At 39.6% G+C, this 26,808-nt stretch overlaps 4 protein-coding genes across 14 annotated transcripts in view; 2 read left to right on the forward strand and 2 right to left on the reverse strand.

The window, feature by feature from the left end:
• The window catches only part of LOC139948509 (axonemal dynein light chain domain-containing protein 1-like), a 19,554-nt gene extending 6,472 nt beyond the window's left edge, over positions 1-13,082 (reverse strand). The window contains exons 1-18 of one of the 3 annotated variants that reach the window (XM_071946677.1): positions 12,951-13,082; positions 12,161-12,373; positions 11,667-11,854; positions 11,077-11,183; positions 10,618-10,732; positions 9,564-9,649; positions 9,290-9,346; positions 8,581-8,689; positions 8,090-8,164; positions 7,727-7,821; positions 7,237-7,329; positions 7,007-7,073; positions 6,372-6,409; positions 6,006-6,126; positions 5,468-5,736; positions 3,956-4,006; positions 2,383-2,470; positions 1,665-1,847 (exon numbers count right to left, since the gene is read on the reverse strand). In XM_071946677.1, coding sequence (XP_071802778.1) covers positions 1,665-1,847; positions 2,383-2,470; positions 3,956-4,006; positions 5,468-5,736; positions 6,006-6,126; positions 6,372-6,409; positions 7,007-7,073; positions 7,237-7,329; positions 7,727-7,821; positions 8,090-8,164; positions 8,581-8,689; positions 9,290-9,346; positions 9,564-9,649; positions 10,618-10,732; positions 11,077-11,183; positions 11,667-11,854; positions 12,161-12,299 — 1,881 coding nt within the window. In that variant the 5' untranslated portion in view covers positions 12,300-12,373; positions 12,951-13,082. Of the gene's footprint in view, positions 1-1,664; positions 1,848-2,382; positions 2,474-3,955; positions 4,007-5,467; positions 5,737-6,005; positions 6,127-6,371; positions 6,410-7,006; positions 7,074-7,236; positions 7,330-7,726; positions 7,822-8,089; positions 8,165-8,580; positions 8,690-9,289; positions 9,347-9,563; positions 9,650-10,617; positions 10,733-11,076; positions 11,184-11,666; positions 11,855-12,160; positions 12,374-12,950 lie in introns of all 3 variants that reach the window. The other 2 variants (XM_071946679.1, XM_071946678.1) reach the window with 2 other exon arrangements.
• Positions 13,083-13,134: 52 nt separating this feature from the next.
• On the forward strand, positions 13,135-21,534 carry LOC139948510 (gem-associated protein 4-like). The gene is made up of 14 exons (XM_071946680.1): positions 13,135-13,720; positions 14,218-15,217; positions 15,614-15,710; positions 15,826-15,907; positions 16,215-16,397; positions 16,700-16,807; positions 17,440-17,592; positions 17,920-18,289; positions 18,784-18,905; positions 19,129-19,207; positions 19,579-19,661; positions 20,011-20,209; positions 20,396-20,529; positions 21,226-21,534. The coding sequence occupies exons 1-14, from the start codon at positions 13,277-13,279 to the stop codon at positions 21,526-21,528; spliced, it is 3,357 nt and encodes a 1,118-aa protein (XP_071802781.1). The 5' UTR covers positions 13,135-13,276; the 3' UTR covers positions 21,529-21,534.
• Positions 21,535-21,559: 25 nt separating this feature from the next.
• LOC139948511 (uncharacterized) lies at positions 21,560-26,353 on the reverse strand. 2 transcript variants are annotated; one of them, XM_071946682.1, is made up of 3 exons: positions 25,597-26,353; positions 23,555-23,738; positions 21,560-23,018 (listed from the first exon to the last, which is right to left on the reverse strand). In XM_071946682.1, the coding sequence occupies exons 1-2, from the start codon at positions 26,065-26,067 to the stop codon at positions 23,589-23,591; spliced, it is 621 nt and encodes a 206-aa protein (XP_071802783.1). In that variant the 5' UTR covers positions 26,068-26,353; the 3' UTR covers positions 21,560-23,018; positions 23,555-23,588. The 2 variants fall into 2 exon arrangements, with proteins under 2 accessions (XP_071802783.1, XP_071802782.1); XM_071946681.1 differs by having other exon boundaries at positions 21,564-23,018; positions 23,637-23,738.
• Positions 26,354-26,668: 315 nt separating this feature from the next.
• LOC139948061 (DENN domain-containing protein 1B-like) overlaps positions 26,669-26,808 on the forward strand; it is a 45,527-nt gene continuing 45,387 nt past the window's right edge. For all 8 annotated transcript variants that reach the window (XM_071946068.1, XM_071946072.1, XM_071946071.1 and 5 more), the window contains exon 1: positions 26,669-26,782. In XM_071946068.1, the coding sequence (XP_071802169.1) occupies positions 26,766-26,782 (17 nt within the window). In that variant the 5' untranslated portion in view covers positions 26,669-26,765. The remainder of the gene's footprint in view (positions 26,783-26,808) is intronic.

A 26,808-nucleotide genomic window follows, 5' to 3' on the forward strand; every position in this document is an offset into this window, starting at 1 on the left:
TCGGCGCTTACGGAAGCAGGGAATTATGTGCTTACGGCAAGCATATTTCACGGGTTAGCGGCGAATTTTGGCTTCTGCGTTTGCGTACTCCACGTAACTATGCATTCTTTGCTTACGAGGCTAGCACGGAAATTCGGCGCTTGCACTTAAGCGGGGAACCGTGATCGTAGCGCAGAATTCGGCGGTAAGCAGAGCCATGAAATTGGGCCCTGCTAGACACAGAAGAATCTTGCCTAGCAAAATCAGCTAACAGCGAACATTACATAAAGTTTACATTGTCCCGACTGGAGCCCCACTCATCTTTTGGTTAGCAAAGAAGTTAAGCAGTGTTTTCTGCTGAACGGCTATATGAAATTGGGCACACAGCAATAATGTTCTCTTTAGAGCTATAACACACACTTTTAGCTACAATGTATAGAACAAAACCCATAGACAAACATAAACAACAATTGCATGCAGAAAACATGGCAAACAAGTGTCAAAACATAAACTAAAAAAACTGTTTTAAGGAATATGTAAGCAAAATCTTAGCAGTTTGGGAATTCTCTAATCTTAATACAAATTCATTCATGCATAATTTCAATGTGACCTTTTACCTCAGTTAGCTGGAGTGAATAGAATAGAGTGCGCATGTTAAACAAAGGAGAAAATGAAGACAAAAATTATCAATAAAATATGAAGACATCAAAATTAGTTTTGATAAAATACTGAAATAAAAGAGGAAACAAGCTGTTCTGCTGAAAGTTGTGTGTAGGACAAAGGGGAAAACCAAATGCTGGCAGTTACTTTACATATACAGTGTTAAAGGCAGTAGACACTATTGGTAATTGTCAAAGACCAGTCTTCTCACTTGGTGTATCTCAACATATGCATAAAATATTAAATCTGTGAAAATTTGAGCTCAATCGGTCGTCGAAGTTGCGAGATAATAATGAAAGAAAAAACACCCTTGTCACACGAAGTCGTGTGCTTTCAGATGCTTGATTTCGAGACCTCAAATTCTAAACCTGAGGTCTCAAAATCAAATTCACGGAAAATTACATGTTTCTCGAAAATTACGTTACTTCAGAGGGAGCCCTTTTCACAATGTTTTATACTATCAACCTCTCCCCATTACTCGTTACCAAGTGAGGTTTTATGCTAATAATTATTTTGAGTAATTACCAATAGTGTCCACGGCCTTTAAACAGTATCCTACAAGGTATGCATGGCTAAGTTTTGAAGGATGAGACCTATTCCTTTTACATGTAGCACTATTCAATGGTTTATAGGAGGTACTGTGACCAATTATGCAGCCAATCAAACCAGGAAGACTGGAGGCGATTTCCTTCTCTTTAACAAGTAGTGCACTTGTTTTTTGTGGCAAGCACAACACAACACACAGGACCTACAGCTTGATGTCCCATCCGAAGGACAAAGCAGTTATGCTAAGTATTTTGCTCAAGGACAAAACTCTGACGACTTCAGCCGAGTCCAATGCTTTTAACAGCTCGACCTGCCTTTTCAATATTGCTCTACAGTCTATAAGTCTATAGTTTGTATATACTCAGCGCCTTCAGTACCTTGTTTGGTAGATACGTGCGCTATACAAGACTTCAATATTATTATTATAAGCTTTACAAATTGAAAACACTTCCACAATTCTATCTTTGCGCCTTTCTTACCTTATTCAACTGTAGTAGTCTCTCATGTTCTGGATAATCAGATCCGTTCTCCGGCCGATGACGGTTGAAGATGTGAAGAGCCACCTCCGTCCACATCTCCACCTGTTTCTTAATGGTATACATGCCCTCCTCAAAACCCAACAAGATGTCTCCTCCATACTTCTCAACTTCTTTATTCAGTTGCTGCAGCAAAAGATTAAGATAACAATAATTTCAGCTTTACCCTTTGTAAGTTTTTGTGAGGCTGAGTAGCCATAACCTCAGTTTGTAAGCGTAGGTTTTTGTGAGCTAACATTAGACAGACATTGTAGGGGGATTTTTAAGTAGGATCTGTACTTGTGGGTAATTTTCGGGTGCACCCACAATGTTTTTAACAGGACAAACAAAAGAAAATAGATCATGGATAACACCTGGGGATCAAGCCCACAATGTCTCTATACTTATTATGTCTGAGGCTGAGAAGCTTACCTGCATTGTTAGATTTTGTTGGGCTGAGTAGCTAACTGCATTTGTAGGTTTTTGCTGGGCTGAGCAGAAACCTGCATTTGTAGGTTTCTGTAGTGCTGAGTAGCGACCCGAAATTGTTAATTTTTGAAGGGCTATTCGGTGTTTGTAAGTTTTTGTGGGCTGAGTAGATACCGGTAATTGTAAGTTTTTGTGGGGCTGAGTAGCTAGACTGCTATTAATATTGTCATTCATGGAGTATGTGAATACATACCTCTTCCCATGAGCGAATATCATTATATAACGTCTGAATCATCTCCATCTTTGGTGCTTGGATCACTGTGTGGATGTTCTCACTACATCTGCTATAGGAAATAAAACACAGTTGACAATTAGCAGATTGAACATTCCATTAGTCATTAGATAAAGGTCACAGTGGTCTAGTGGTTAGACTGCAGGACTTGCAATCATGCAGGACTTGCAATCAGACTGCAGGACTTGCAATCACAAGGTTGTTGGTTTGAATCCTACCAAGCTAATCGGTTAGACTGCAGGACTTGCAATCAGACTGCAGGACTTGCAATCACAAGGTTGTGGGTTTGAATCCAACCAAGCTAATCAGTTAGACTGCAGGACTTGCAATCAGACTGCAGGACTTGCAATCACAAGGTTGTGGGTTTGAATCCTACCAAGCTAATCGGTTAGACTGCAGGACTTGCAATCAGACTGCAGGACTTGCAATCAGACTGCAGGACTTGCAATCACAAGGTTGTGGGTTTGAATCCTAACAAGCTAATCGGTTAGACTGTAGGGCATGCAATCACAAGGTTGTAGGTTTGAATCCTACCATGCTAACCGCTGATTTCACAATGGCGAGAATAAGTATTGTTGTCTTGTTTACTGAATAGACCGATCCATTAAGCTCCGCCCCATTGCGTATTGACCCATCACAACGTACTGAAGGTCCGACAAATAAGGTCCGACATGCGCGCACGTATCTTGGTGCGCGCGGCAGAGTTGTGCAGAAAGGCATTGGAGAACCCAACGTGTTCTTGCTCACATGTGCGTCGTGGGCGGAGCCTACTGGATTGGTCTATTACAAGTTCTTGATTAACGTGTCATAATGACAGACGTTAAACCAATGTTTGTATCAGAGAGATTGGCTGTTGCCAGATTGGCATTTAAATACCCTTGTTGAGATCTACGGGAGATTATGAAAACAAACAGGTCATGGACATATAAAGTTGCCCCTATCTGCCACACTAAAGGTAAGGTTTGGCGTCAACCAAAAAGGAATGAAATAGTTGTAATTTTCCCTGAAATCATTTTGTGCTGGAGTGGAGCATGTATGTAAAGGTATTAGGGCACTATTAGAAAGATTATTTTGTGAGATGCTCTGTGATATGTGATTAATCAGTTTGAGTGTGAAGAGTGGTGGACATGGTGGATAGTGACTGATGGGTGGGGTGAGTGGCGATGACTTTTTTTCAATGGCAGCCAAGACTTGAATAACCAGTAGTCTGTGCAAGGGGTAACAATTTGCTCTCTCATGGAAAACCAAAACTGTGTTCCTAAAAGAAACACTTGAAACTCATGAAACTGTTGAGATCCATGGATACAACAAAATCACAAACAAACATTTGTTTGTTTGTGATTTTTATAAACAAACAAACAAACACTTCAACAACAAAAAACAAACAAAGAAACACTAAGAACTGCGTGAAACACTTCAAGCCTCTATGGATGATCGCAATCCTAGTTAAGTTGATGAAGCTACTGTATAAACTACACATAACTCATGCATCATGACACACTGCAATCAGAAACCCTGAACAGCAAAACATCACCTGGATTCTCTGGTAGTAGAGGCCGATACCAGACTGGCTTCCGTCTGAATGCTTGCGATTTAGGACAGATTAGAGTTCTTGTTAGTTTTTTATGACTCATTAGTATTAATTTTTTTAAGGAAGAATTGTAAATAAAGAATTTGAGGCATTGCATGGAAGTGTCGTGGCCGAGCGGTTAAGAGCACCGAATTCAAACTCTGGTGTTTCTGATCAGCAGAGTGTGGGTTCGAATCCCCAGCCGTGAAACTGTGTCCTTGAGCAAGACACTTAACCATTGCTTCGTCCTTCGGATGGGACGTAAAGCCGTTGGTCCCATGTGTTGTGTAACGCATGTAAAAGAACCCAATGCACTTATCGAAAAGAGAAGGGGTTCGCCCCGGTGTTCCTGGTTGTGGCTGCTTAATGCGCCTTAGCACCTTGTAAACCCTTATAAGGTGCTAAATAATTGGGTCTCAGAATTCATCACTGCAATTACCTATCTTTCTGAAAGTTTGTATATACTCAGCGCCTTGAGTACCTTGTTTGGTAGATACGTGCGCTATATAAGACTTCGATATTATTATTATTATTATAAACATATATTTGGTTTGCGGTAATACCATGTGTGTGTATCTACTTGCCAGGTAGAGTTTGTTTGTAGAGAACTGTCTTAATTCTACTACCGCGGAGTAGATTGTTCGGGTGTTCGGGAAACTTCTCAGTTCTGAAAAGAACTGTCCTGCTAATTATTAACTATTACATGGGCGGATGGTATAGAAATAGGCTGGGACTACTACTTTAGCTTTTAGGATCGTAATTAACTGTACTACCGCGGAGTCAGTTCTTGGAATGGTCTCAACGTTTTGACTAGCTTGCTCTAGTCATCGTCAGAGAATTGCAATCTTAAACAGGTGGTTACTTAAGGTAAGCTTCATGGTTTTTTGAGGTTTTCCAGGGTTATCAGAGGAACACATAACCTCTCCTCTTGTTCAAGTCTGCGATTCTCCAAAGCAAAATCAAATAGGAGACTGGGCCAGTAGGTGGCAGCAGATATTGTGGGTAATTTTCCATTGTTTTTAAGGTATTTAGCATGCACATCATTGAGATAAATGATAGATTTGCAAAGTCCGTTTGCCAGTTGCCACCATTTAAAAACTCAGAAAGTTAACACTGAGCTCTCAGTCCAAAACTCTCTGTGTTTAACAGTTTTATAAAATTGGGCTCTCTCTCAGGCAAACTGTATTGCTTATTATTGTAATGTCCTTAATAGAATTTGAAGGACTAAGGTGATCATTTGAGTGTTGCATGCTTCCCAGGTTACACAATAACTTGGGTGTGATCCCCGGCTTCACGGCAGTTAAAAATTATATGGCTTCTGACTGGCATCCCCGAATGAATCTGGAGTTTGTTTGTTCATTTCCTGCTCAAGCCATCTTTTTCTTGTCCAACCCAAAATAGTTAAAAATTTACCCAAACAGATTCCCTTCAGGCTCATTACTTGATATTTAAAAAATAAATTGTTTAAAAACTCACACAACAAAAGTGTCAAATTCTCGTATCCATCTCTCGATTCCTTTCCGGATTGAACCCAGCCGACTGTGAGACATCTCGTCCCCTTGGCTTAGATCGTCGGCAAACTTAATGGTCAGTTGCCGGTGGGTCGCGATGTAGCCCTGTAGCTGTGATAGCTGGTCTGTATCGCGGTCACTCAGCACGATGGTAAAGTGATTGGCCAGCTTAGACCACGCCCTCTCGCTGATGTGAAGACGTCGGGCAGTAGAGAGGGAATTGGCTTCGGTGACCTACAAAGACAAAAGCAGGATCGGTGATAATCGCTAACAAACATAGAATTCGAACTGTCTCAACAGGGCAATCGGTGGTCTAGTTGGTAAGACACTGCTCTAGAATTGCAAAGGTCGTGGGTTCGAATGATTAATGAAGAATAAAACTAAGGAGGGAGGTTGAGGGAGGAGGCTGGTTCAACCACTAAAGGGTCAACCACTAAAGGGTTGAAAACACTAAGGACAAAATCAAAGGATGGGAAAGTCGAACAAAATAATATTTGGGTTACCTTGAGGGCCAAGTTGTAGGCTGCCCCACTCCACAGTTCCTTCTCTCTGGAGAGTGCGATGACCTGGGTTTCAAGACGAGCTCGTTGGAGCTCGTACAACTCATGGTACTCTGCTAGTAGGCTACAAGAGAGAAAAAATGAGGGAAATCAAAGTGGTGAAAAGCAAGTTTGAATTGTAAGCGACACAGTGTTCAAGATGGTAAATCAAGTAAAACCTACAAAACAACGACAGATTTTTCACTTTCTGTCAATGTTTTTTTTATTCAAAGCGCTTTATGATGGAGGCTCCAGAAGATCAATTTGTTTGAATACACATTGGTAAAAAGTCTAAGTTATTATAGAATGTTTTCAATCTTCTTTACTTACCCAGCGTTTTTTTCTGATTCAGCTAGTGCTGCTGCGAGCTGTAAACAAAACATATAAACAGTATAAATAAACTACCAGGGAAAATGACTGGGTTTATTTTCAAACAATTTAGGGTTAAGCAAGTGGCTTCGGATAGTTCAAGATATGACAAAATAGGGAGACCACAAAATCAGGACTAGATAGCTCAGTTGGTAGAGCGCTGGTGTGTTTATCCAGAGATTGCTGGTTCAAGTCCTAGTCTAATAAGTTTGTCTTCGTTCGACCCAAACTAAGTGCTTTACTTATCCTTGAAAACATAAAAGCTTCAGCCGTCGATTTCACAAAACTCTATCTAACTTAAGACTAATCTTTGGACTTATAAACACATGACTTAGGACGAGTCCCAACCCTGCACTGTAGCATGCAGACCTTAAGATTAATCCTAAGTTAGGACGAGTCCTAACTCGAGATAAGATGAGTCCTAACTCTTTGTGAAATCGACCCCAGGAGATTAAGAGAAAAGCCTGAAGTCAGGAAAAATTCTGGGAAAAAAAACACGCCTGGAACCAACCAGTGGCTTTTCAAAGCTAGAGCCACTATCACTTCAACAACACAAGAGATCTTGAAATGGAGTAAGATTTAACTGTGAAGCTCACCTCTTGCTGTGCTTGCTGGGCCTGTGAGGTCACGACCTTGTCATGCTCCCTTACATCGGACAGCTCACTGAAAACAATAAATCCAGAAATGCTGAGTTTGTGACTTGATTCAACCCCAAATCTAGCTTTTGAAGTGTTGTTTCATGACAAAGTCATTTGTCTTAATTTCAGGTTCATGAGGAATTTTTCCTGGGGGTGGCTATTTGAAACAAAATTGATTAGCGGCTTACTCGGTTAGGTCTGATATGGACGTCTTGAAACGGAAGAGTTCCTCAGTCAACCTCCTGTCCAGAGCTCTCTGGGCCATGACTTCTTGATGTAGACTGGGAACAAGGTTGAGAAAAGATGTGTTACTTGTTGGACATCACAAATTTGCAAAGTGAAAAGAAATCAGTATAATGATGCAAGTTAACACTTAACATCCAACTTAAGGTAATGCACATTGTCAAAAATGTTTGCGACAAGTCTTTGAAAGTAAAACCAAAGTTGACTTTCTCATTCCCGATGCTTGAAGCACATTCAAATCAAAACAATAGTAAGTTATCATAGTACAACCATCTTATTGTTCTCCCATTTAACCTTATTTGCCCAAAGTGAGGTTGGAAGGCGTAAAAGCCTGGCCATGTTTTGCATCATCTGGAATCTGTGTTCATGATTGATTTTTCAATGAGACATGACAATTGGGATAAGATGGGAAAATCAGATTGATTCGGTTCCTACCTCTTGACTTGTCGTGGTACTTTGTCCAGCAGTTTGCTGTACCTCTGCCTGAGGTTAGCCAGGAGCTCCCCTCTCTCAGCACACTCTACACTAACCTGAGAGCAGTTATATAAAACAAGACGTACAGAAAATGTCAACAAACAGAAAAGTAAAAGTAGTTGTTATAATCAAAAAGTTAATTTTTTAAAATTTTGAAATTCCAATAAAATATCTAAATTCAGTACGCTTTCCAACGAAATCCAACACTTTGTAGGTTGTGATTAGGACGAAAAATTAGTGAGCTGGGTGTTAAAATAATGAATTTTTGATGAAATTCGCAGGGAAAATATTTGATAATGGTAGCATTAAATATAAACCACATACCTGTCTGATCAGCTCATGGAATATCAGGTTGTAAATATTTTGCTCCTTTTTTATTAACTCCAGAAGGTTGTGCATCTAAATAAGTGAGTGGACAAAAAATACAATCAGTCAAAAGTAAACGCAGTCAAAAGTATCAGGAACCGAGTTGGTTCACAAAGACAATCAAATAAAAACAATTTAAAAAAAAGCTGACAACAGCCAAAATCTCTCATTGCACAAATCAACAGATTTTTAATCAGTAACTCGGTGATACCTTTTCTAGTCATTGTGAAATAAGCAGTATTAGCGGTAACGATGGTGGGATTCGAACCCACAACCATGTGATCTGGTGATTGCAAGTCCAGTCTGTGTAAACACCTGCAACTAGTAGGGACCTTTGTGTTCTAACTTTTTGGCAACAACTCCCTGTAGTTTTGCACACACTTCCAAACTGGGGATCTTCACCCAACTGGGAACACAAATCCCACTAACAGATCCTCGGTTTCACCTACCTGTGTGGGTCCTTTGATCTCGATCTCTTCGTCGTCAATCCCGGTTTTCTTTAACATCAGATCTAATGTTTCTTTAAGCTGTAGGACTTCGTAGCGACTGGCTGGTTTCCTGTGTTAAACAACCACAACAAGATATAAGACAAATCTTTGAAGTACAGACTGTAGACCACTTGCCCTTTGGTTACATCTCATTCGCTTTATGCGGTTTCTCCTAGCAGTGCCATGTTTTATTAAAGGCAGTGGACACTATTGATAATTACTCAAAATAATTTTTTGCATAAAAACTTACTTGGTAACGAGTAATGGGGAGAGTACATGGGGATAGTACAAAACATTGTGAGAAACGGCTCCCTCTGAAGTAACATAGTTTTCGAGAAAGAAGTAATTTTCCGCGAATTTGATTTTGCAACCTCAGATTTAGAATTTGAGGTCTTGAAATCAAGTATCTGAAAGCACACAACTTTGTGTGACAAGGGTGTTTTTTCTTTCATTTTTATCTCGCAACTTCGATGACCGATTGAGCTGAAATTTTCACAGGTTTGTTATTTTATGCATATGTTGAGATACAGCAAGTGAGAAGACTGGTCTTTGACAATTACCAATAGTGTCCATCGCTTTAAAACAGATGTAATACCATATCTTAGGGCCCTAGTACAAGACTGCTTTTACTGACAACTTTTTGGGGTAATCTTGAAATTCGTTAACTCACATTGAAGGGAAGGAGATCTGGTTCTGCTCAGTGTCGATCAGCTTGGTGGTGTATTTGCTGAAATGGAAACAAACAAAACTTATATCAATGACAGAATAAAATAAAAAACAGCAAAAGAATTTTTTTTTAAGTAAACAGGGGTAAAAAAAAAAAATACCCAGAATAAAAAGACAAGATGAATAGACACAAGGTGTAGGTTCAGAAAGATAACTTAAAAAAGAGCAAAATATTGCCGGAAAAAAATTGATTTGAAAATGTTGTTGACTTGACTTACTCATCTTGGAAGTCTAGATTCTGGACTCCCTTTGCTTTTACAACATGGTATTCTGAAGGAATCAAAGAGTCTGGTACACTCATGCCCTGCAGGGGAAAATATGTAAGAAATTATAAATGAACTGCATGCTGATTAAATGACATTTAAAAAACTGTTGATGGCGTTGATTAATTTATTGGGTTGTTTTGGCTAAGGGGTTGAGAGCACTTGAACCATGTTCTGGTGTTTCTGTTCAGCAGAGTGTGGGGTTCGAGTCCTGGGCCCAATTTCATAGAGCTGCTAAGCACAAAAATTTGCTTAGCATGAAATTTTGGCCTTCATAAAAACAGGATTTCCAACCAAATTTCCACGTGATTTTCAAGATAAGCAAACAGCTGAATACCAGTAATGGGCAATATGCATCAAATGGAAATTTTGTTGGTAATCATGTTTTTATCAAGGAAGAAATTTCATGCTAAGCAAATTTATGTGCTTAGCAGCTCTATGAAAATGGGCCCAGGTCTTAACACTTCTGTCATTAAGCAAGACACTTGGCCATTGCCATTTCGTCCGTTGGATGGGCAATCAGGTTCAAGGCTCAGTGGTTTCTATCCCTGCATTTCATCTCGACGGACCCAAGTTTAATTCCCGGACCAGAGCCTTGCATGTGGATTTGGTTTTTCAGTTGGGCGTTTAATAACTCCCCGCTACCCTTTTATTATGAAAGAAGCTCATCAGGCTGGTAAAATATAAACTTATTAAATGAATAAGGAGACGACAATCATCTCTCAACAGAGACGAGGGAGGGTACAAACTTTCACACATATGGGACCCCTTCATACCCCAAGTTCCACCCCGGGGGAGGACACAATCGGCCAAACCACCATCCAGTGGCCGTAGCAGGAAACAGCGCCACCAACCGACTGGTGGTGCCTTGTTCTGAGGATGACTAGTGAAACATAAACGAAAATTACGTGAGTATTGGCTTTGTTTTCATAGAAAATTCATTTAATAAGTTTACCCTTTTATTCCCTTAATTTATACATGCTAAAGGCTTTATTGGGCCAGAACTTACCTGGTCTTTGTCGGTCTGCTTAACCAAGGCTCTGACAGAGCTAGCATCTTGTGATGGATCTACCTTCCCTGGAGTCTTATCAGCAAATGCAACGTCGTACAGGAATGAAATATCCCTAAACAAACCAAAACCAAAAGAGATGACAAGTTCAGATAAGTTTAAAAATATGTTTACCATCACACATTAGCCATCCCTGGGGTAGATTTCACAAAGAGTTAGGACTAGTCCTAGGAGATATTAAAAATGTATGGCTAGTCCTAAGTTAGGACAAGTAACTCGTCCTAACTCAAGATAAGACTAGTCTTAACTCATTGTGAAATCCACCCCAGGGCCACAAACAAGCACTCATGGGCTACTAAAGCTATACAACTTTTAACTAAACTGTTGTTCTCCAAACTGTCAAGAGGTTTAAGCTAAAAGAGCTCTATAAATTTGGGTCCAGCGAGTATGTTTACAAACCTTCCTGCGCCAGTCATGGAAACTGGCTGATCGGTCAAATGTTGGAAGCGTCTTCTACGATTTGGAAAGTTCCACATATTAGCACTGGGGGCCCCCGCCTTGATGGCCTGATGAGAAGGAAAAAAAAAAGGAAAATTACTTATAAGAAAGTGTAATTTAAAGGCAGTGGACACTATTGGTAATTACTCAAAATAATTATTAGCATAAAACCTTACTTGGTAACAAGTAATGGGGAGAGGTTAATGGTATAAAACATTGTGAGAAACAGCTCCCTCTGAAGTGGAGTACTTTTCGAGAAAGAAGTAATTTTCCACGGATTTGATTTCAAAGACCTCGGTTTTTGAATTTGAGGTCTGGAAATCAAGCATCTGAACGCACACAACTTCGTGTGACAAGAGTATTTTTTTGTACATTATTATCTCACAACTTCGACGACCAATTGAGCTCAAACTTTCACAGGTTTGTTATTTTATGCAAATGTTGAGATACAGCAAGTGAGAAGACTGGTCTTTGACAATTACTAATAGTGTCCACTGTCTTTAAACAACATTTTATTTCTAGAGGGTGGTTTAGAGATTTGATCAACTCACCTTGTTCTTGGCCTTTTGTACACCCTTCTGTTTGAGCTTTTCCTTGACCCCAGGGGAGGGGATATTTGTCAGCGCATTGAGAATCTCTTCGGGGATGAACTCACTTTGGAGTGAGGTTGGCAAGGGTCTGGATCTGTCAATGGCGTTGTCGCTAGATCGTAGATCTGGTAAGGGTGCGACATCTTGGGCTGTAAAACGTGATGGTTAGAGGGAGTTAACTCAACATTTTCATTGTAATGCTAATTAAAAAGGTTTTTTTTCAATCACAGCGACAATGATTGAGAGGGCCTTCAGATGTACCTTTAATGATTAATTAAAAGGGATTTTGCATGAATTGCATTTATTGCGATAATGGGGACTGTTCAATGACGAACAGAAGACATTCTGAGCAGTTGATTAACACTTCCTTTTTCAGCGTAAAATAACTCACTTGTTTTATTTTCTTGTTTTCATTCTAAACTTGAATTATTTCACTACAACCTGTCACTATTTACCTTCATTCTTTGCAACAATGACTCTTGTTCTTCTGGGCGTTGGGCTGTTTTGACCCTCATCTTTGGGTTCTGCTGGGGGACTTGGTTCCCGTCCGCCGACATCACTCATCTCTGGCATTGAAGCAACTACTGAAGTCATTTTATCTTTGTTTTTGATATGTACGGCTCACTCATAAATAATCATCAGTCTACGGAAGTTCTTGTCATTGATAACTGTTTTTTTTAACACAAACAAAAAACTAAGGTCAATATTTATTTTAATCTCGAACATGCAAATAAGTTTGTATGAAAATAAAAGCCTTTAAACCAAACTTTCAGTACCATGTGTGTTGACTCTTTTCACAGGGTTCTCCCAATGCCCATCAGGCTTATGTATGTCATGTGTCATATGTGAGAATTGCAGGCCAATTAAATGCACAGAACAAAAATGGACAACAAATCTGAGAATGAAATGGATAATTATTATTAATAAAGACCACCTGCAACAGAAGAGGGTACAGAAAGGACCACGAATTGCCCTCTTTGATCAGACAAGAACTAACTTTAAAAACTAAGTCTCTACCTATAACTAAGTTTGATTAAGAAAACTGCTTCAATTAATTCAATTGCGGAAGTGTTATGTTGATGATGATGGAATGTTGATGATGGCCCCCTTAATAAAGCTGTTTTTGGTGGCTCATCAAAAAATATTCAACTTTTCAATTCCAATCATGTCACGCCAAGTCACACCGAATTTTTGGCCCAAAGTATCGTTTTGAAAAGACGGAAAACAAAGACTTATAAAACATACCTGTGTCTACATCATGAAGATATGTTGAAATTAAAGATCACAAGACAAAAGGTAACTTTTTTGAGGATTTTTCATAAAACACTTCCACACGATCAACTTGTTGTCAAGGGGGACATTTACGTTTACCGTATCTTAGAGTGGCGCCCTCTGCGTTAGAAAAGAGCCATGAACAAGATGGCGGCGCCCACTGACCAAATAAAAAAGTAACTCCGCTGCAATTTCAAACAGGTTTTTACTACATTTTATCACATAAAACTTGCAGAATAAATTACTGAGTTGACGGCTAACACTTATGCTTACATCTAAGCTATAATCTGTTGCTTTTTATGATGTATTTTGAAGCTGAAATTGCTCTTCTTCAGAGCAGTTTTTATTGCTTTACCGACTGCACAAACGAGGCATTGCCGTTGGAACAGCGGGTAAACGTCAACGCTGTGTGTCACGCAATAAAAGAGGTAGTCCGAGGTCTGGACAGGGATCGGAGCGATGGTGAGAAACTGCACTGGCACTTCAAGCTTCATGCTATCTTACTTTGCAAGTTGCTTAAAAAAAGAAAAAATCAAAAATGCAGAAAAAACAGAATGGCAGAAACAGAAGAAGAGAGAAGAAAACCACATCCACGTCCTTCGATGAAATCTGACAGTCACAATGTTGTCGACTGTGCAATGAAGGGTTTTGATGGAGTTATGAGAGCGATACCAGATTGTGTTGATCTTGATCTCTACCTTGCAGTAGCCAAGAATTTGGAATGGGGATATCTTTGTTCACAGGTACAGCTGTTTTATTGTATCTGGGGTTTTTTTTTGTTTTTTTTTTACAATTGTCACATCATCCTCAGTGAAACTTGAAATTACGTGATAAAAGTCCATGTAGTCATACTATACTGTAAAAACTGATGATGATTGTCTAGTCTAGTAACTTGTCTTGTCTAGTCTAGTAACAAGCCGACAACTGATGGCGCCTGATGACAACTGTCAGCAGTAAACCATTGTTAATTATTAAAAAAGAGAGTCATAAATATCCAATCATTCATTCTGTTCAAAATATTGTATGTCAACTTAATTAGGAAAACGTTTATTTGTATTTGATCGAAGCTTTAGCCAGTTAAACATTTATAAAGCACTTTTATTTCTATTTATTATGAGTTTGCATTAAGGCTACACATTGTAAAAGTAATTTATATTTTAAAAGAACATTGTTTTATTGACCCATCGGACTTTAAATTTCCTGTTTTACAAAATGAAATTCCTTTCATTCAACAATGCAGGTACTCCTCTCACTTCATAGTGAAGTGGCCAAGGATTTGCTTCAAGACATCTTGTCAACCTGCATCTCTGAGGGTCATCAGGAGTTCCTCATGAGTATCCTGATAAGCGTTCTTAAGCAAGTTCATCTTGACACTAAAAAACCTGAAATTCGCACCACAACAAACAAACCATCATGCACTGCTGCTGATGGTACTGGAGCTCTTCAACTAGTCATGTCTACCTGCCAGCAAATCCTCACAATGAAATCCGAGATTACCAAAAAGACAAAGAGATCTGAGGTGATTGAAGCCTTAAAGGAATGTCTCACCAACCTAGTCCATGAATTGTTTCCAACAGAAAGACATCCAGAAGTTAACGTTACAGATCCCACAAAACATTCAACAAAAGCACACCCATTACTGTCACTACTAAGTACAGGCTCAAACTGTCCGAGTGAAGTTTACTCTCTTCACCAAATCTGTTCAACAAATCTTGCAGATCATCTTTGTTCTTCTCCTTATAAAGAGGAAGTCAAAACTGCATCACTGGCAGACGGTAGTAAAGAGGAAGACAGTACAAAGTCTGTAAACTCAAACTCCTTACTAGTAGCTGTGTCGACTTTGGTTTCTACTTTACGAGATATCCTACTTGAAGACTGGACTGACTTCTTCATGATCCCTTCTTCAGATGTCTTACTCTGTGAGGAAATGGCATCTTCAGTCAGTAACATTCCTCACTCACCTCTTGATGCGCCAAATGAGATTGCACGACTGGGTAGGAGTACCTTACAGTCACTTCAAAGGCTCGGACATCATCTTGATCAGCTGTCACCTGAAACCACACACTCAATTCAAAAACATTGTAATGATCTGATTGGCTGTATCTCTGGTCAGCTGGACCAATGGGGAGATGTAGAGGATGAAATGACGTCAGCTGGTTCAGCGACTGATACATACAGTAGAAACACATGGCTGGAGGAAGCTATTGGCAAGGTGGATGGAAGATTAAATGAGTATGAAGGTTGGTTCACACTATCGTGCCTTATACTTCACGGAGGCAGCGAAGGCGATTGCCTCCATGCCCTCTGGCCATTGCCTAGGTGCCCTTGAAACGTTTCGGTTGAAATTGACAATTTTCCCCATGGGTGCCATTTACCAAGGAGAAAATGCCTTGGTGCCTTTGCCCTTTTTCAAAACGGGGCATAATATATTCAATTGGGGTTGAACTATTTTTTCAATTTCTATGTTTGAAGGTGCAAGTCGGAAGCCATACAACTGTTGTCTGCCATGTTGACAGGGATTACATTTAAGTTACGATACAGCCAGGGGAATCACCTTTTGCTGTTTCACGCATCAAACTTTTACTGTTATTTTAAAATAAATTAAAATTAAGTCTTCCATTTTAACTTTCTTTCAGATTACCTTGGTCAGCTCTTGTCATCCCATGACCTGTGGGAGGAAGAGTCATGGATAGAATGTCTAGAAAGGAACACTGCCATTTTGGCTAATCCAAGGTGTGTACTTACTCAAAAATCAGTTGTGTTGCTCTTCTTCTTATTTCAAGAATAAAGAAATCACTACGAGTAGATCATACTGACAATGATTCTGTTTTGATTTGGATACTTACAGGTTTGTCAAACAGCTTATTGACATTGTCATGGTGATGGATCAACAATACTTTTCTGAGGGTATAATTCAGAGAGTTTTAAAGGTGAGAAACAGTCCTGGAATTTCATCTTGGAAAGGGCAAAGCCATTTTCATGTTGAAAAGGGCACTTCCTTTGGAAAATTCTTTAAAAAATCTGTGGAAAATTTGTGGAGGGGTATCTAGGCCAAGGCCCCTGTGAAATTCCAGGCCTAGAGAAAGTAGAAAAATTGTGTCAAATTTCTAGCAGTCCAGTCGTGTCCTGTGCAAAAAAACACGTCGGGCGGCGTGAAGTGGTTAATACGAGTAGAGTGGTAAAAAAGCTTAAATAACTCACAGTGATTTCTTCTTCTTCCGCATGTACTTTGTGTAGGTCTTCCTTGCCAGCTACGCACCTCTGCCGTTCTTGCTTCAGAACACACTCCGGGATCATCTTTGGACTCAGTCGGCTGGAGTCACCATCTTCACCAGACACCCAGTGCAGAACGTAGACCATGAGTTAACCTCCATCTTTAACAGACTGGTCGCCTTGGCGCAGGGTCTGGAAAACACTGAGGTCAGAGTTCAACTAGCATTTTGTAGTGTGGGACCTAAAATATGGTCATTTTATATCCCAAAGGTTCCATTGTAAAACGAGTGTAGATTTTCATCTTTGTAAGGGCAACGCCATGTTCATTTTGTGCACTTCCATATCATTTAAAAGTCTGTGGTAAATAATTGGGGCTCCAAGGCCAAGACCAGGGCAAAAGAGGTCATGACCTCTGTTGCCTTCATCTAATACCGAGCCTGTACCGACACAACATCATGACCTTTTGGCACTCATTCATCGGTAACTTGTCTCGTCACCTTTTACAACAGGTTTTCCGAGCATTATCCTGCGTGGCCATACAATCTCCCACTAAAACCTTACACCAGGCTGTCCAGAGAGCAGTTTCTAATGCATCAGTATGCCAAGCAGTTTGTCAGGTAAGGAAGAAACATTGCCCTTTTAGCAGGCTTCCAAATAACCAACGGCACCCACAGTAATTGCTCAGGTGCCCTGTGCTTTTTCTGTGGTGCCCTGTCCGAAGTTCGAATTACAAATTCCTCATAATAAGCAGGATTCCTCATGCTTGGCAGGATTCGGACCCACAACCTTGTGGTTGCAAGTCCTGCAGTCTAACCACTGGTGCACCTTTAGTTAAAGGGACGGTACACTTTTGGTAATTGTCAAAGACCATTCTTCTCACTCGGTGTATCCCAACATAAGCATGAAATAACAAGTCTGTGAAAATTTGAGCTAAATTGGTCATCGAAGTTGCGAGAAAATGATGAGAGAAAAAACACCCTTTTTGGACGGATTTGTGTGCTTTCAGATCGGAATAAAAGACTTCTGGCTAGAAGTCTTTTACTATTTTAGTGAGAAATTACTTCTTTCTCAAAATCTATGCTACTTCAGAGGGAGCCGTTTAATTTCTTACAATGTTTTATACTATCAATAGCTCTCCAATGCTCGGTACCAAGTCAGTTTTTAAGTTAATATTTGTTTAAAGTAACTCCTAAATGTGTACCTTTAACCATGGTGCACACTCAAACTTACTTTTTGTATATACATGTAGGTTTTGCAGGCTATGCCCTCACTGGCGACCTTCAAACTTCATGGAGATCAGTGGCCATTACTGTGTCACCTCATCCTGGAAGCTGGTGGGAACCTGTCAACTTCAACAAATGAGGAAGCAAATCTCTTACAGCTGGTAACCACAATACTGCAGGTGAGATTGCCATATAAAAAAGAGTGTCGGTGCATGTCTCTGCACACTGCACAATAGAATGTCTGGGAGAATACTTTTGACAGCCGTCCGTCTGCCAGCAAAAGATTGAGGGATCAATGAAGATGTTTGTGTTGCAATAATTTGTGTTGCATGTTTGTGTTGCGATATATACATGATGTCACTCGAAGTGAAGTGGTTACACAGGATTTGAAGGTTTTTTTTTAGTGAGTCCCCTTTTAAAGATGGAACTTGGAGGATTACCAGGTATATCGCCAGCGTAGTTTGAGCTACGTAATGCTAACACTGAGATCTATTTTTCTATTTCAGCCATACAGACCGTTTCTGGATCCACTATGTCCATTCTGGATGCCACCAGTTCTTTCTACTCAAGCAGTTTGCCAAGTATGTGTTTTGCCAAATCTTGAAACCTCTCCACAAAATGGCGGTCGGATGGACATTATGACAGCTTTGAAACTACTTAAGGAGTTACTGAACATAAGAAACAATTCTGATCCGATGATAAACGTCCTAGGATCCTCACCGTTTCCCATCATGCTTTGCCTTTGTGACCTCCTCGATGGTTGTCATCTTCTCTGGGATGGTGTCGTCACGGCAGCACAGAGTACTGATGTGAAGGAAGTTGTGCTTTGCCTTCTGGGATGGATTGCGAGAATCATCAAGGAGAAGCATAATCAAGGTAAGTAATGGACCGGAGGAGGAATTATTGACTGGTTATGAGAAATTATTGCCTGCCCCACAGGGCTTTATCACATTTTATGAACTAGCTTATTCAGTGTTTTTGGTGCATATTAAGTGATGAGGAACTAGTGACCCCAGAAAGAGTTGCGAGAATCATCAAGGACATGCGTGATCAAGGTTAAGTAATGGCCCAGAGGAGGAGTTATTGTCTGGTTATGAGGAACTAATGCCTGTCCCACTTAGCACCTTTAATAGACTAGCTAATCAGTGATTTTGGTGCATATTAAGTGATGAGGAACAAGCTCAGAAAGAATTGCGAGAAACATCAAAAATCAAGGAGATGCGTGATCAAGGTGAAGTTATGGACCAGCGGAGGAGTTATTGACTGGTTATGAGAAACTAATACCTGGCACACAGGGCTTTATCCAATTTCATGGACTATTTTCGAAATTATATCGTATCTACACATTTGGGTACTGTTATCTTTCCCAGGCAATAACTGCGCAGAACATGGGGTAGCCTGGCTCTTGAACCGTGTCTCTGTCACACTACACTGGACGACATCTCTCTATCTGAACGAGTTACTGTCAGAGTTACTGCCTCAGCAAAAAAAGGTGAGGGGAGTGTTATTTATGTCATTAAAAAGAAAGTAAAATAAAAAGTGGTGTTGCAAAAGAGCCTTGCAATCAAGCCTGTTTTGTTTTGCATTCCTGCAGTGATTCCAGAAGAAAAGTCCCAAGTGTTATTTTCAACAATCAACAATCGATTTTCAAGAATCTCTTTTTTCTCAAACTTTGAACTCAAACTAACTTTGTTTTTTCGTTTCTGTTTTTAAAGACTATTCCAGAGTGCTTGTTCGATATCTGCAACTTCCCTGATCCTGCCTGGTATCCTGTAGCATCTGATGACACTTCAAGTAAGCTGCTCTTGCCTATCTATAAAGAACAAATCAAAATGGCCCAAGCAAAAGTTAGTGTAGTGATGGCGTCTGGCGATTTGAGTAAAAAGTGTTGTCTACAATTTTAAGAGGCTCTGATATAAGATTGCTGTAATAAGGCATCCTTTGATCAATAAACTCAAAGGCCCAAAACTTTTTTGAGCAAAAAAAAAGCAAGGCACTAGTTGTAAAAGTGAGAATCAAGACATTTACTTGTTTTTCAGTTTGTCCAGACTAGTCCTTACCACCTTTTTGAAATCGGTCCCAGAATGTGGAATTTCAGTTTACCCCGAATATAAGTGAGTTTATATGTTTGTATTTCATTAAAATTCTGAATCTCTCTTGTGTAGGAGCTCTACCTTTGGTTGAGACACTGACAGATTTACTACAGTGTAGTCGAGTTTCAGACAAAATGGTTGACATTTTGGTCCAGGTAAATATTTATTTATAAAATGTTTACATGCAAAATTTGTTTTCTGCAGTCATAGGCGTGTTAAAAAAAAAACAAAAACAAAAACAAATCAGGAAAGTTGTTGTACTTGTTCATGCATCTTTGATTACCCCCATAAGGAACCAATTATTTAAATTCCCTGTGAAGCAAAAAAAAAACACAGTTATTTAACCAGGATTTTTTTGTTTCATATTTCTTTGATAAAACTCCTATAAATAAACCAATTTGTTCAATTTCTTTCAGAAGCAATAGTAAAAGAGAATAATTTTTTGCTTTTTTTGAAGATTTCAATTTCTTTATGCGTTTTTTATTTTGACTTCGTTATGTTTAGGGTCTTCAAGTGAAGGAGATTCCCCATCAGAGTTTCCAAGAGGCACTCACACTGGCCCTCGTACAGGTGTTGCCCCACTGCATCATGGGAGAATGGCAATGCATCATGGGAATGCTGAAGCAACTTCTAGCCAATGAGGTCCTCTGCGTGCCATGCAGCACGCAGTTTTTGACAGAACTTCCTATGGTGAATATATCAGGTATTGAGAACGTTTGTGCAACTTTGATGACCAATTGAGTCAAAATTTTCACAGGTGTGTTATTTTATGTATATGTTTGGATACACCAAGTGAGAAGACTGGTCTTTGACAATGAGGGGCTTTGACAAACTTGTTCGGTGCCTTTAATTTTATTGTTTTATTTATTGTTATTTTGTCCGTTTGCAGGGTTCAAAGTTCACCTCAGCCTTTCTCAGCTGCTTCTATCAGTGATGCAACTTCTGACCAGCCCCTGCTGTCAAGACTGGGCAACCCCACAGCTTCTCCATCATGTGACCCGTTGCCATGTTAACACCATGCAGGTAATAAAACGGCACCACTGTAGTGGTTTGTAAGCACCATCACTTCAAAATCATCACGTCATCAGGCAAACTAGGGTCCCCGTTTGTGGACCAATGTCAAAGTTCTTTGGCACACAAATATGTGAAGCCATTTCCCTTACCTCAAAAAACCAGTTACTTGCCAAAATACTTTGCCATGTGTAATTTGTGGTTCCCTGCGTGTTGACCTTGTGACGTTTCTGTTGACGAAGCTCTGTGCAGTTTGACTTTGACCTGAGTGAAATTACACTGACAAAAGGAGCCATTTTTGTGTAAGATTTGAAGATTGTCTGGTACAATGACGTGCTTGATCACAAGTTACTACTTGAAACTAGAATTCCTCATTAGAATTTATGTCACATAATTAGGGGCAATATTTTGCAGGATTACGTTAGAAATGGTGAACACCCATACACAATTCGGAATGGATGTGTATGGCACAATGGTACCAGGGTTTGCTCATCTGGAGGTTGCAAAGGCTTGCCTCGAACCACTTGACGTAGGAGGAATTCAAATGTAAGCGGTACATTGCAACTTAGCAAGTCATTGTAATAGACATTATTTTAATTAATTCGAAAAAACGACTCATTATCATGTAGACCAACGCTTCTTTAAAGCTATTTTATAATCTTGACTTCTTTCAGTATCTTTTTTCTGTTTTTTCACTTTCTCAACCAGAATTTAACCTCTGAGATATTGACCTCTGACCTTCACAATGAATCAGCGAGACTGTTTGTGATTGGTCAGTTCTTTTGCCACACATGTGAGGTGATCAGTGTACTACCAACACACGAACTGAAGGAACAAGTTTTCGTCTTGACATTGCAGTTCATGTCACATCTGGAGGAAATGATGAATCATTCAAAAGATGTAAATCAAGAGTGGACTAATCAGAAGGCACTATTGGAACTTATAGCAAATCAGAAGCTAGCAGGCGAGCAGAAGAGAACACTTCTTCAAAAGATCATCAATATATCATAAATAAACTATTTGGTTGAACAAAGAAACATCGACTAGTTTGGGACTTGACCCGGTGACCTGTACCAACTCTACAAACTGAGCTACATAACATGTATCTAGCCCTCTGTATAGCGAAATCCCTATTTTTGTCTATGGTTTTGTTCGGTTGTGCCGTTAGAAGACATACAACCTAAAAATGCCATGTAGCCAGGGATCACACCCAAGTTTATGATACAACCTTTGCAGCAGTAGCAGAGGGATCACCTTAAAGGGATGCAACCTTTTATTTAAAATATCAAGTATAAACACAAGGGAAAATGACTGGGTAAATTTAAAAATAATTTGGGGTTGATCGAAGGACAATTTATTTATAATTTGGGTTATAGTTTCACCCAAAGTTAATCTTGCATTGTTTACAACAAAATCTGACTATAAGAACAATAAAAGAAAATGGTAATAACACATACTTTAATTTTACTTTATTTTTTTTTAATTGAAAACAGCTTTTTCCAGCTCCACAGCAACTTGGTAAACTTTACCTGAAAATATTTTGGTTACAAAAAAATAAAACAACACCTGAGAAAGTATAAAGGACAAGTTAAAGCAAGAACTAAAATGTGAGACTGAAAATGGATGAAATTGTTTAAAATTGTTGAAATTGTTTTCAAGGGTACGCCGGCCAGACTACTTTATGGATACATTGGAGGTAGTTGCCTCCATTTCCCCTGGCAGTTGCCTTGCTGCCCTGTTAAATGTTCCTTTCAAATTTACAATTCCCTCATAGAGATGCCCTTTACCAAGGAGAAAACGCTTTGGTGCCCTTGCCTGTTCAAAAACAAAGCGTCGGGCCTCGGTATGAACAAATAAATATTTGCAGAACATGAGCTATTACAGAAAATACACGTCTGTTACAGTATGACAACATGTATCGGATCTACTGTGGAAAACTGTAGCCAGTCTCAGGCTTGGTTCCAAGACCCTTCCATCTGCATTTGCATCAGCATTTTTTTCATCAACAGAGGGCGCAATTTACTTCCTCCATTGTATGACTATACAGCTGTATATAGACAAGATGTTTCAGAATAAAACCAGTTGTTTCTGTTAATCAATGAATGTTTGTACCCTGTTTCTTTTTCCCCCGAGTGAAAACACCAACCTAATAGATTAATAACTTCCTGTCCTAATAGGTGGACTTGGAAAGTCCGTGGGCGCCGGGTATTTTCCAAACCCCAGCTCATGCCCCTGTTCGGGCTCCGTCGTCAATTTGGAACAAACTGTACATTTTGTACTGGAGCCTAAGCAAAGATTTTGAAAAAGCTCTGGGCTTGATTTCACAATGTCCATCTTAGGATAATTGTCCATAACCGCCCCCCCCCATAAAAATACAATCTTAAAATAAATTTGAACACTTCAAATTGGGCCCTGATCTTGCAACTGGTTTACACATAGAAGGCAGTGTTGAATTTCTTTGTTCGATACCTCTCTAGAACATTCTCATGACTGTATGGACACTGCAATAAAAAACAGACCAAGAAAGAAAATTAATAAATATGTACTCAATATTAAATTGTAAACATTCCAAAAAACTGGGAACTTCCTCAAAAGTTTTTTATTGCTATTAATTTTAAGAGTGATAATAAAGCAATATACCTTCCCTTTAAAATGAATGATCTGTATCGAATAATTAAAGGCAGTGGACACTATTGGTAACTACTCAAAATAATTATTAGCATAAAACCTTACTTGGTAACGAGTAATGGGGAGAGGTTGATAGTATAAAACATTGTGAGAAATGGCTCCCTCTGAAGTAACATTGTTTTCGAGAAAGAAGTAAATTTCCCAGATTTGATTTCGAGACCTCAGATTTAGAATTTGAGGCCTTGAAATCAAGCATCTGAAAGCACACAACTTCGTGTGACAAGAGAGTTTGTTCTTTCATTATTATCTTGCAACTTCGACGACCGATTGAGCTAAAATTTTCACAGGTTTGTTATTTCATGCATATGTTGAGATACACTAACTGTGAAGACTGGTCTTTGACAATTACCAACAGTGTCCAGTGTCTTTAACAGCTACATTTGCTAAAATGCCAAACTGTCGTCATCTGTCGATGTTAATTTCATACTCACATGTCGACAACAACTGCCACAGCATTTGCCCCTAGCGATGTGGTACGGCTGAGTCAGAACAACATATCCTGTACTTGGATCTGTGTAAGCATCCTCGCCAGCCTGTTACCATGGAAAACAAGATGACACAATTTAGCTATTAATACGGTAACATAAACTCTTCCAGAATTGTGTTCGTCTGAAGTGCCCCATTTTGTAGTTAACAATAAAAAAGCAGTATGCACACAAAAGACCCCATCAGTTCGCCAAACTGTTCGTCCTAGTGTTTTCATGGTGAGCAGAAATTGCTGAAAAACGTCATAGAAGAAAAGTGCTTGACCAAGAAACTGGGGAGCACTTCTTCAAAAAAAGATGACATCTGTGGTCATATGTTCAACTACTGGTACATATGACTGCAGGATGTCAAAGCTTTTTAAAAGGAGTACAGTGCCCCAGTCATATAATAACAATTAAAAAAGCAGATGCACACAAAAGACCCCATCAGTTCGCCCAACTGTTCGTCCTAGTGTTTTCATGGTGAGCAGAAATTGCTGAAAAACGTTATAGAAGAAAAGTGCTTGACCAAGAAACTGGGGAGCAGTTCTTCACAAAAAGTTGACATCTGTGGTCGTATGTTCAACTACTGGTATGACTTCAGGATGTCAAAGCTTTTTAAGAAATAGTACAGTGCCCAAGTCCTAAATAAACAAGAGTATCTGTGACAATCGTACCCAAAGGTTCAAGCAGCAATCAGGTCTATTATAGATACTGACCACATCAAACTGGAACCATAAATAAGGGAATTAACAAGTAGTGACAAGTTCTTACACTACGGCCGTTTACAGCTGGCAGGGTCGAAGTGCCGCGTGATAAAGGGCAAACAGCTGGTCATTATCAACCGTTTAAACACCCCCACGTGACGCGCTCTCCACCAATGAGTAGCGAAACTGTCTGGGATGTTTATGAATTCATAATAATAAATTCAACAACTATTATATTAAAACTAAAATAGATTCCATAGACCTTTTTGGCGCAAATGCTAATTGCGCAAGCGCTAACTGTAAAAAGAGGAAAAGAGGTGATGCTGGTCTAGCTAGCGATCGCTAGCGATACCAGGCCCCTCATTCCACACCCAACGCTAGCCCACCTTGTTGAGCTGTTAATGGCTCCGCTTTTAACATCGGTCTCATGATGAGACCGATGTTAAAAGCGGAGCCATTAACAGCTCAACAAGGTGGGCTAACCCAACGCGTACGTACTGAGCTGAATATCGCACACTATCAAAAATTTCACACATTACCCTCGCTTACATGTAGCTATAGGCAAAAGGAAGCAGACGTCACCATTGGAGACTATACTACAGTAGTTGAGATAACGTAACCTTCCTCCTGACGTGTGCCAGGAGGACATAACCCTCCTCCCGACGGCCGCCAGAAGGAGGGTTACGTTATCACAACTAATACTTTATGCTCTTGTTAGTGCGATAGTGCACGACAAGCCCCCAAGCGTTTGTATGATTAAAGGCAGTGGACACTGTTAGTAATTACTCAAAATAATTATTAGCATGAAACCTTTCTTGGTGACGAGTAATAGGGAGAGGTTGATGGTATAAAACATTGTGAGAAACGGCACCCTCTAAAGTGCCATAGTTTTCGAGAAAGAAGTAATTTTCCACGAATTTGATTTTGAGACCTCAGATTTAGTACTTGAGGTCTCGAAATAAACCATCTAAAACGCACACATCTTCGTGTAACAATGGTGTTTTTTTCTTTCATTCATATCTCGCAAGTTCGATGACCGATTGAGCTCAAATTTTCACAGGTGCGTTATTTTATACATATGTTGAGATACACCAACTGTGGAGGCTAGTCTTTGACAATTACCAATAGTGTCCTCGGCCTTTCATGCCAGCAAGGGTAAGTCTATTTACAAACTACATCAACCATGCATCAACTAAATTGCACTAAGTCTATTTTCGTACTTTGCAAGCCTCCTTATGTAATCTGTAAATGCTCCTCTCTTCTGTCGTTAATTTATCCAATGACACTGCTGCATCATCAACGACGGAAGTCAACGGCATAGAAACAGAAGATGAATTCCTTGAAGACGAATTCCTGGCAGACCGATTCCTAGAAGACCGATTACTAGAAGACGAATTCCTAGAAGACATCGAAGAAGAAGATCCTCCATTGTTTTTGTTTTCTTCATTGTTTCCATCTTCCTTTCCCGGTGAATTCTGTTCCAAAACTTCGCTGTTCTCTGCTACCATTTTGCTCTTAGTTCTGATTGAAGACATTTTTACGCCGAGATTCGACCTCATCAGTTTAGATCTGTTCTTTGGAGCGGACAAACTTCTTGGTCGAGCAGCTGCTACATCTTGGAAGAAATATCTACAGAGTGAAAGAGGATGCCCTCTCTGCATCAATTTTGATAGAAACTGACAACGATGCATTTCATAACTGATGAAATGTATTTCAATTTGCTTAAAAAACACAGGTGGTTGGCAGAGTTACCACAAATTATTGACTCTGAGTCAAAAGTGTTTTGGCAGAATTACTCCAATTAGGTAGAACACTGGTTTTGTCTGTAGAAGCTTGTGGGAAATCAAGATGGTTAAGATGGTGCCGTCCGGATGGATGGGAGGGACCGGTGGAAGGACTACTTCTACACGAACAGCTGATCGATTGTAATTTCTTAGTTGCCTTCATTCATTGGCCGTCGTTTTGATGTATGTGACGTTTGAGTACGTGTACCGGTACCCAACCCAGTTCGTAATAAAATAGACGACTGTTTTATGCACGCAGTTTTTGACATCGCGAAACCATTCTGGAGTGGGGGAGGAGGTAAAGTTGGTCATTTAGAAAAGCGGGAGAGGAAAATATTTGCAAAGATTCAAAACAAAAAGTTAAATCTAAAAATAATGAAGTCTGAAAAAACATGTCTCAAATTTAAATAAATAGTAATTGAAGTGTTTTAGCTTCCTTAAAAAAAGAAGTTGTTCCATCCATCTAATAAACGCCCCCGTATTGGACCATACCATTATCGTACAAGTCGCACAAAATGGCTGACAATATTGCGGAAAGGATGTGGATAAATAACTAGTTCACTGACGAAAGGAAGTTGCAATTTTAACCCTTTAGTACCCGCAACATGGGCTGCAGACTCAAGTAAGTCATCTGTCATAAATTAAACT

Source organism: Asterias amurensis, chromosome 15 (genome assembly GCF_032118995.1).
Source record: "Asterias amurensis chromosome 15, ASM3211899v1".
Taxonomy (NCBI): domain Eukaryota; kingdom Metazoa; phylum Echinodermata; class Asteroidea; order Forcipulatida; family Asteriidae; genus Asterias; species Asterias amurensis.

Excerpts from the sequence above, each read along its gene's own strand:
- LOC139948511 (XM_071946681.1), bottom strand. The coding sequence starts at position 26,067 with ATGCATCGTTGTCAGTTTCTATCAAAATTGATGCAGAGAGGGCATCCT. Across the intron at positions 23,739-25,596 it reads TACATAAGGAGGCTTGCAAA|GCTGGCGAGGATGCTTACAC; the intron begins GTACGAAAATAG and ends CCATGGTAACAG. Across the intron at positions 23,019-23,636 it reads GTGGCAGTTGTTGTCGACAT|TGTCCATACAGTCATGAGAA; the intron begins GTGAGTATGAAA and ends TTTTTATTGCAG.
- LOC139948510 (XM_071946680.1), top strand. The coding sequence starts at position 13,277 with ATGATGTATTTTGAAGCTGAAATTGCTCTTCTTCAGAGCAGTTTTTAT. Across the intron at positions 15,711-15,825 it reads GCCATTTTGGCTAATCCAAG|GTTTGTCAAACAGCTTATTG; the intron begins GTGTGTACTTAC and ends GGATACTTACAG. Across the intron at positions 19,662-20,010 it reads TGGTTGACATTTTGGTCCAG|GGTCTTCAAGTGAAGGAGAT; the intron begins GTAAATATTTAT and ends CGTTATGTTTAG.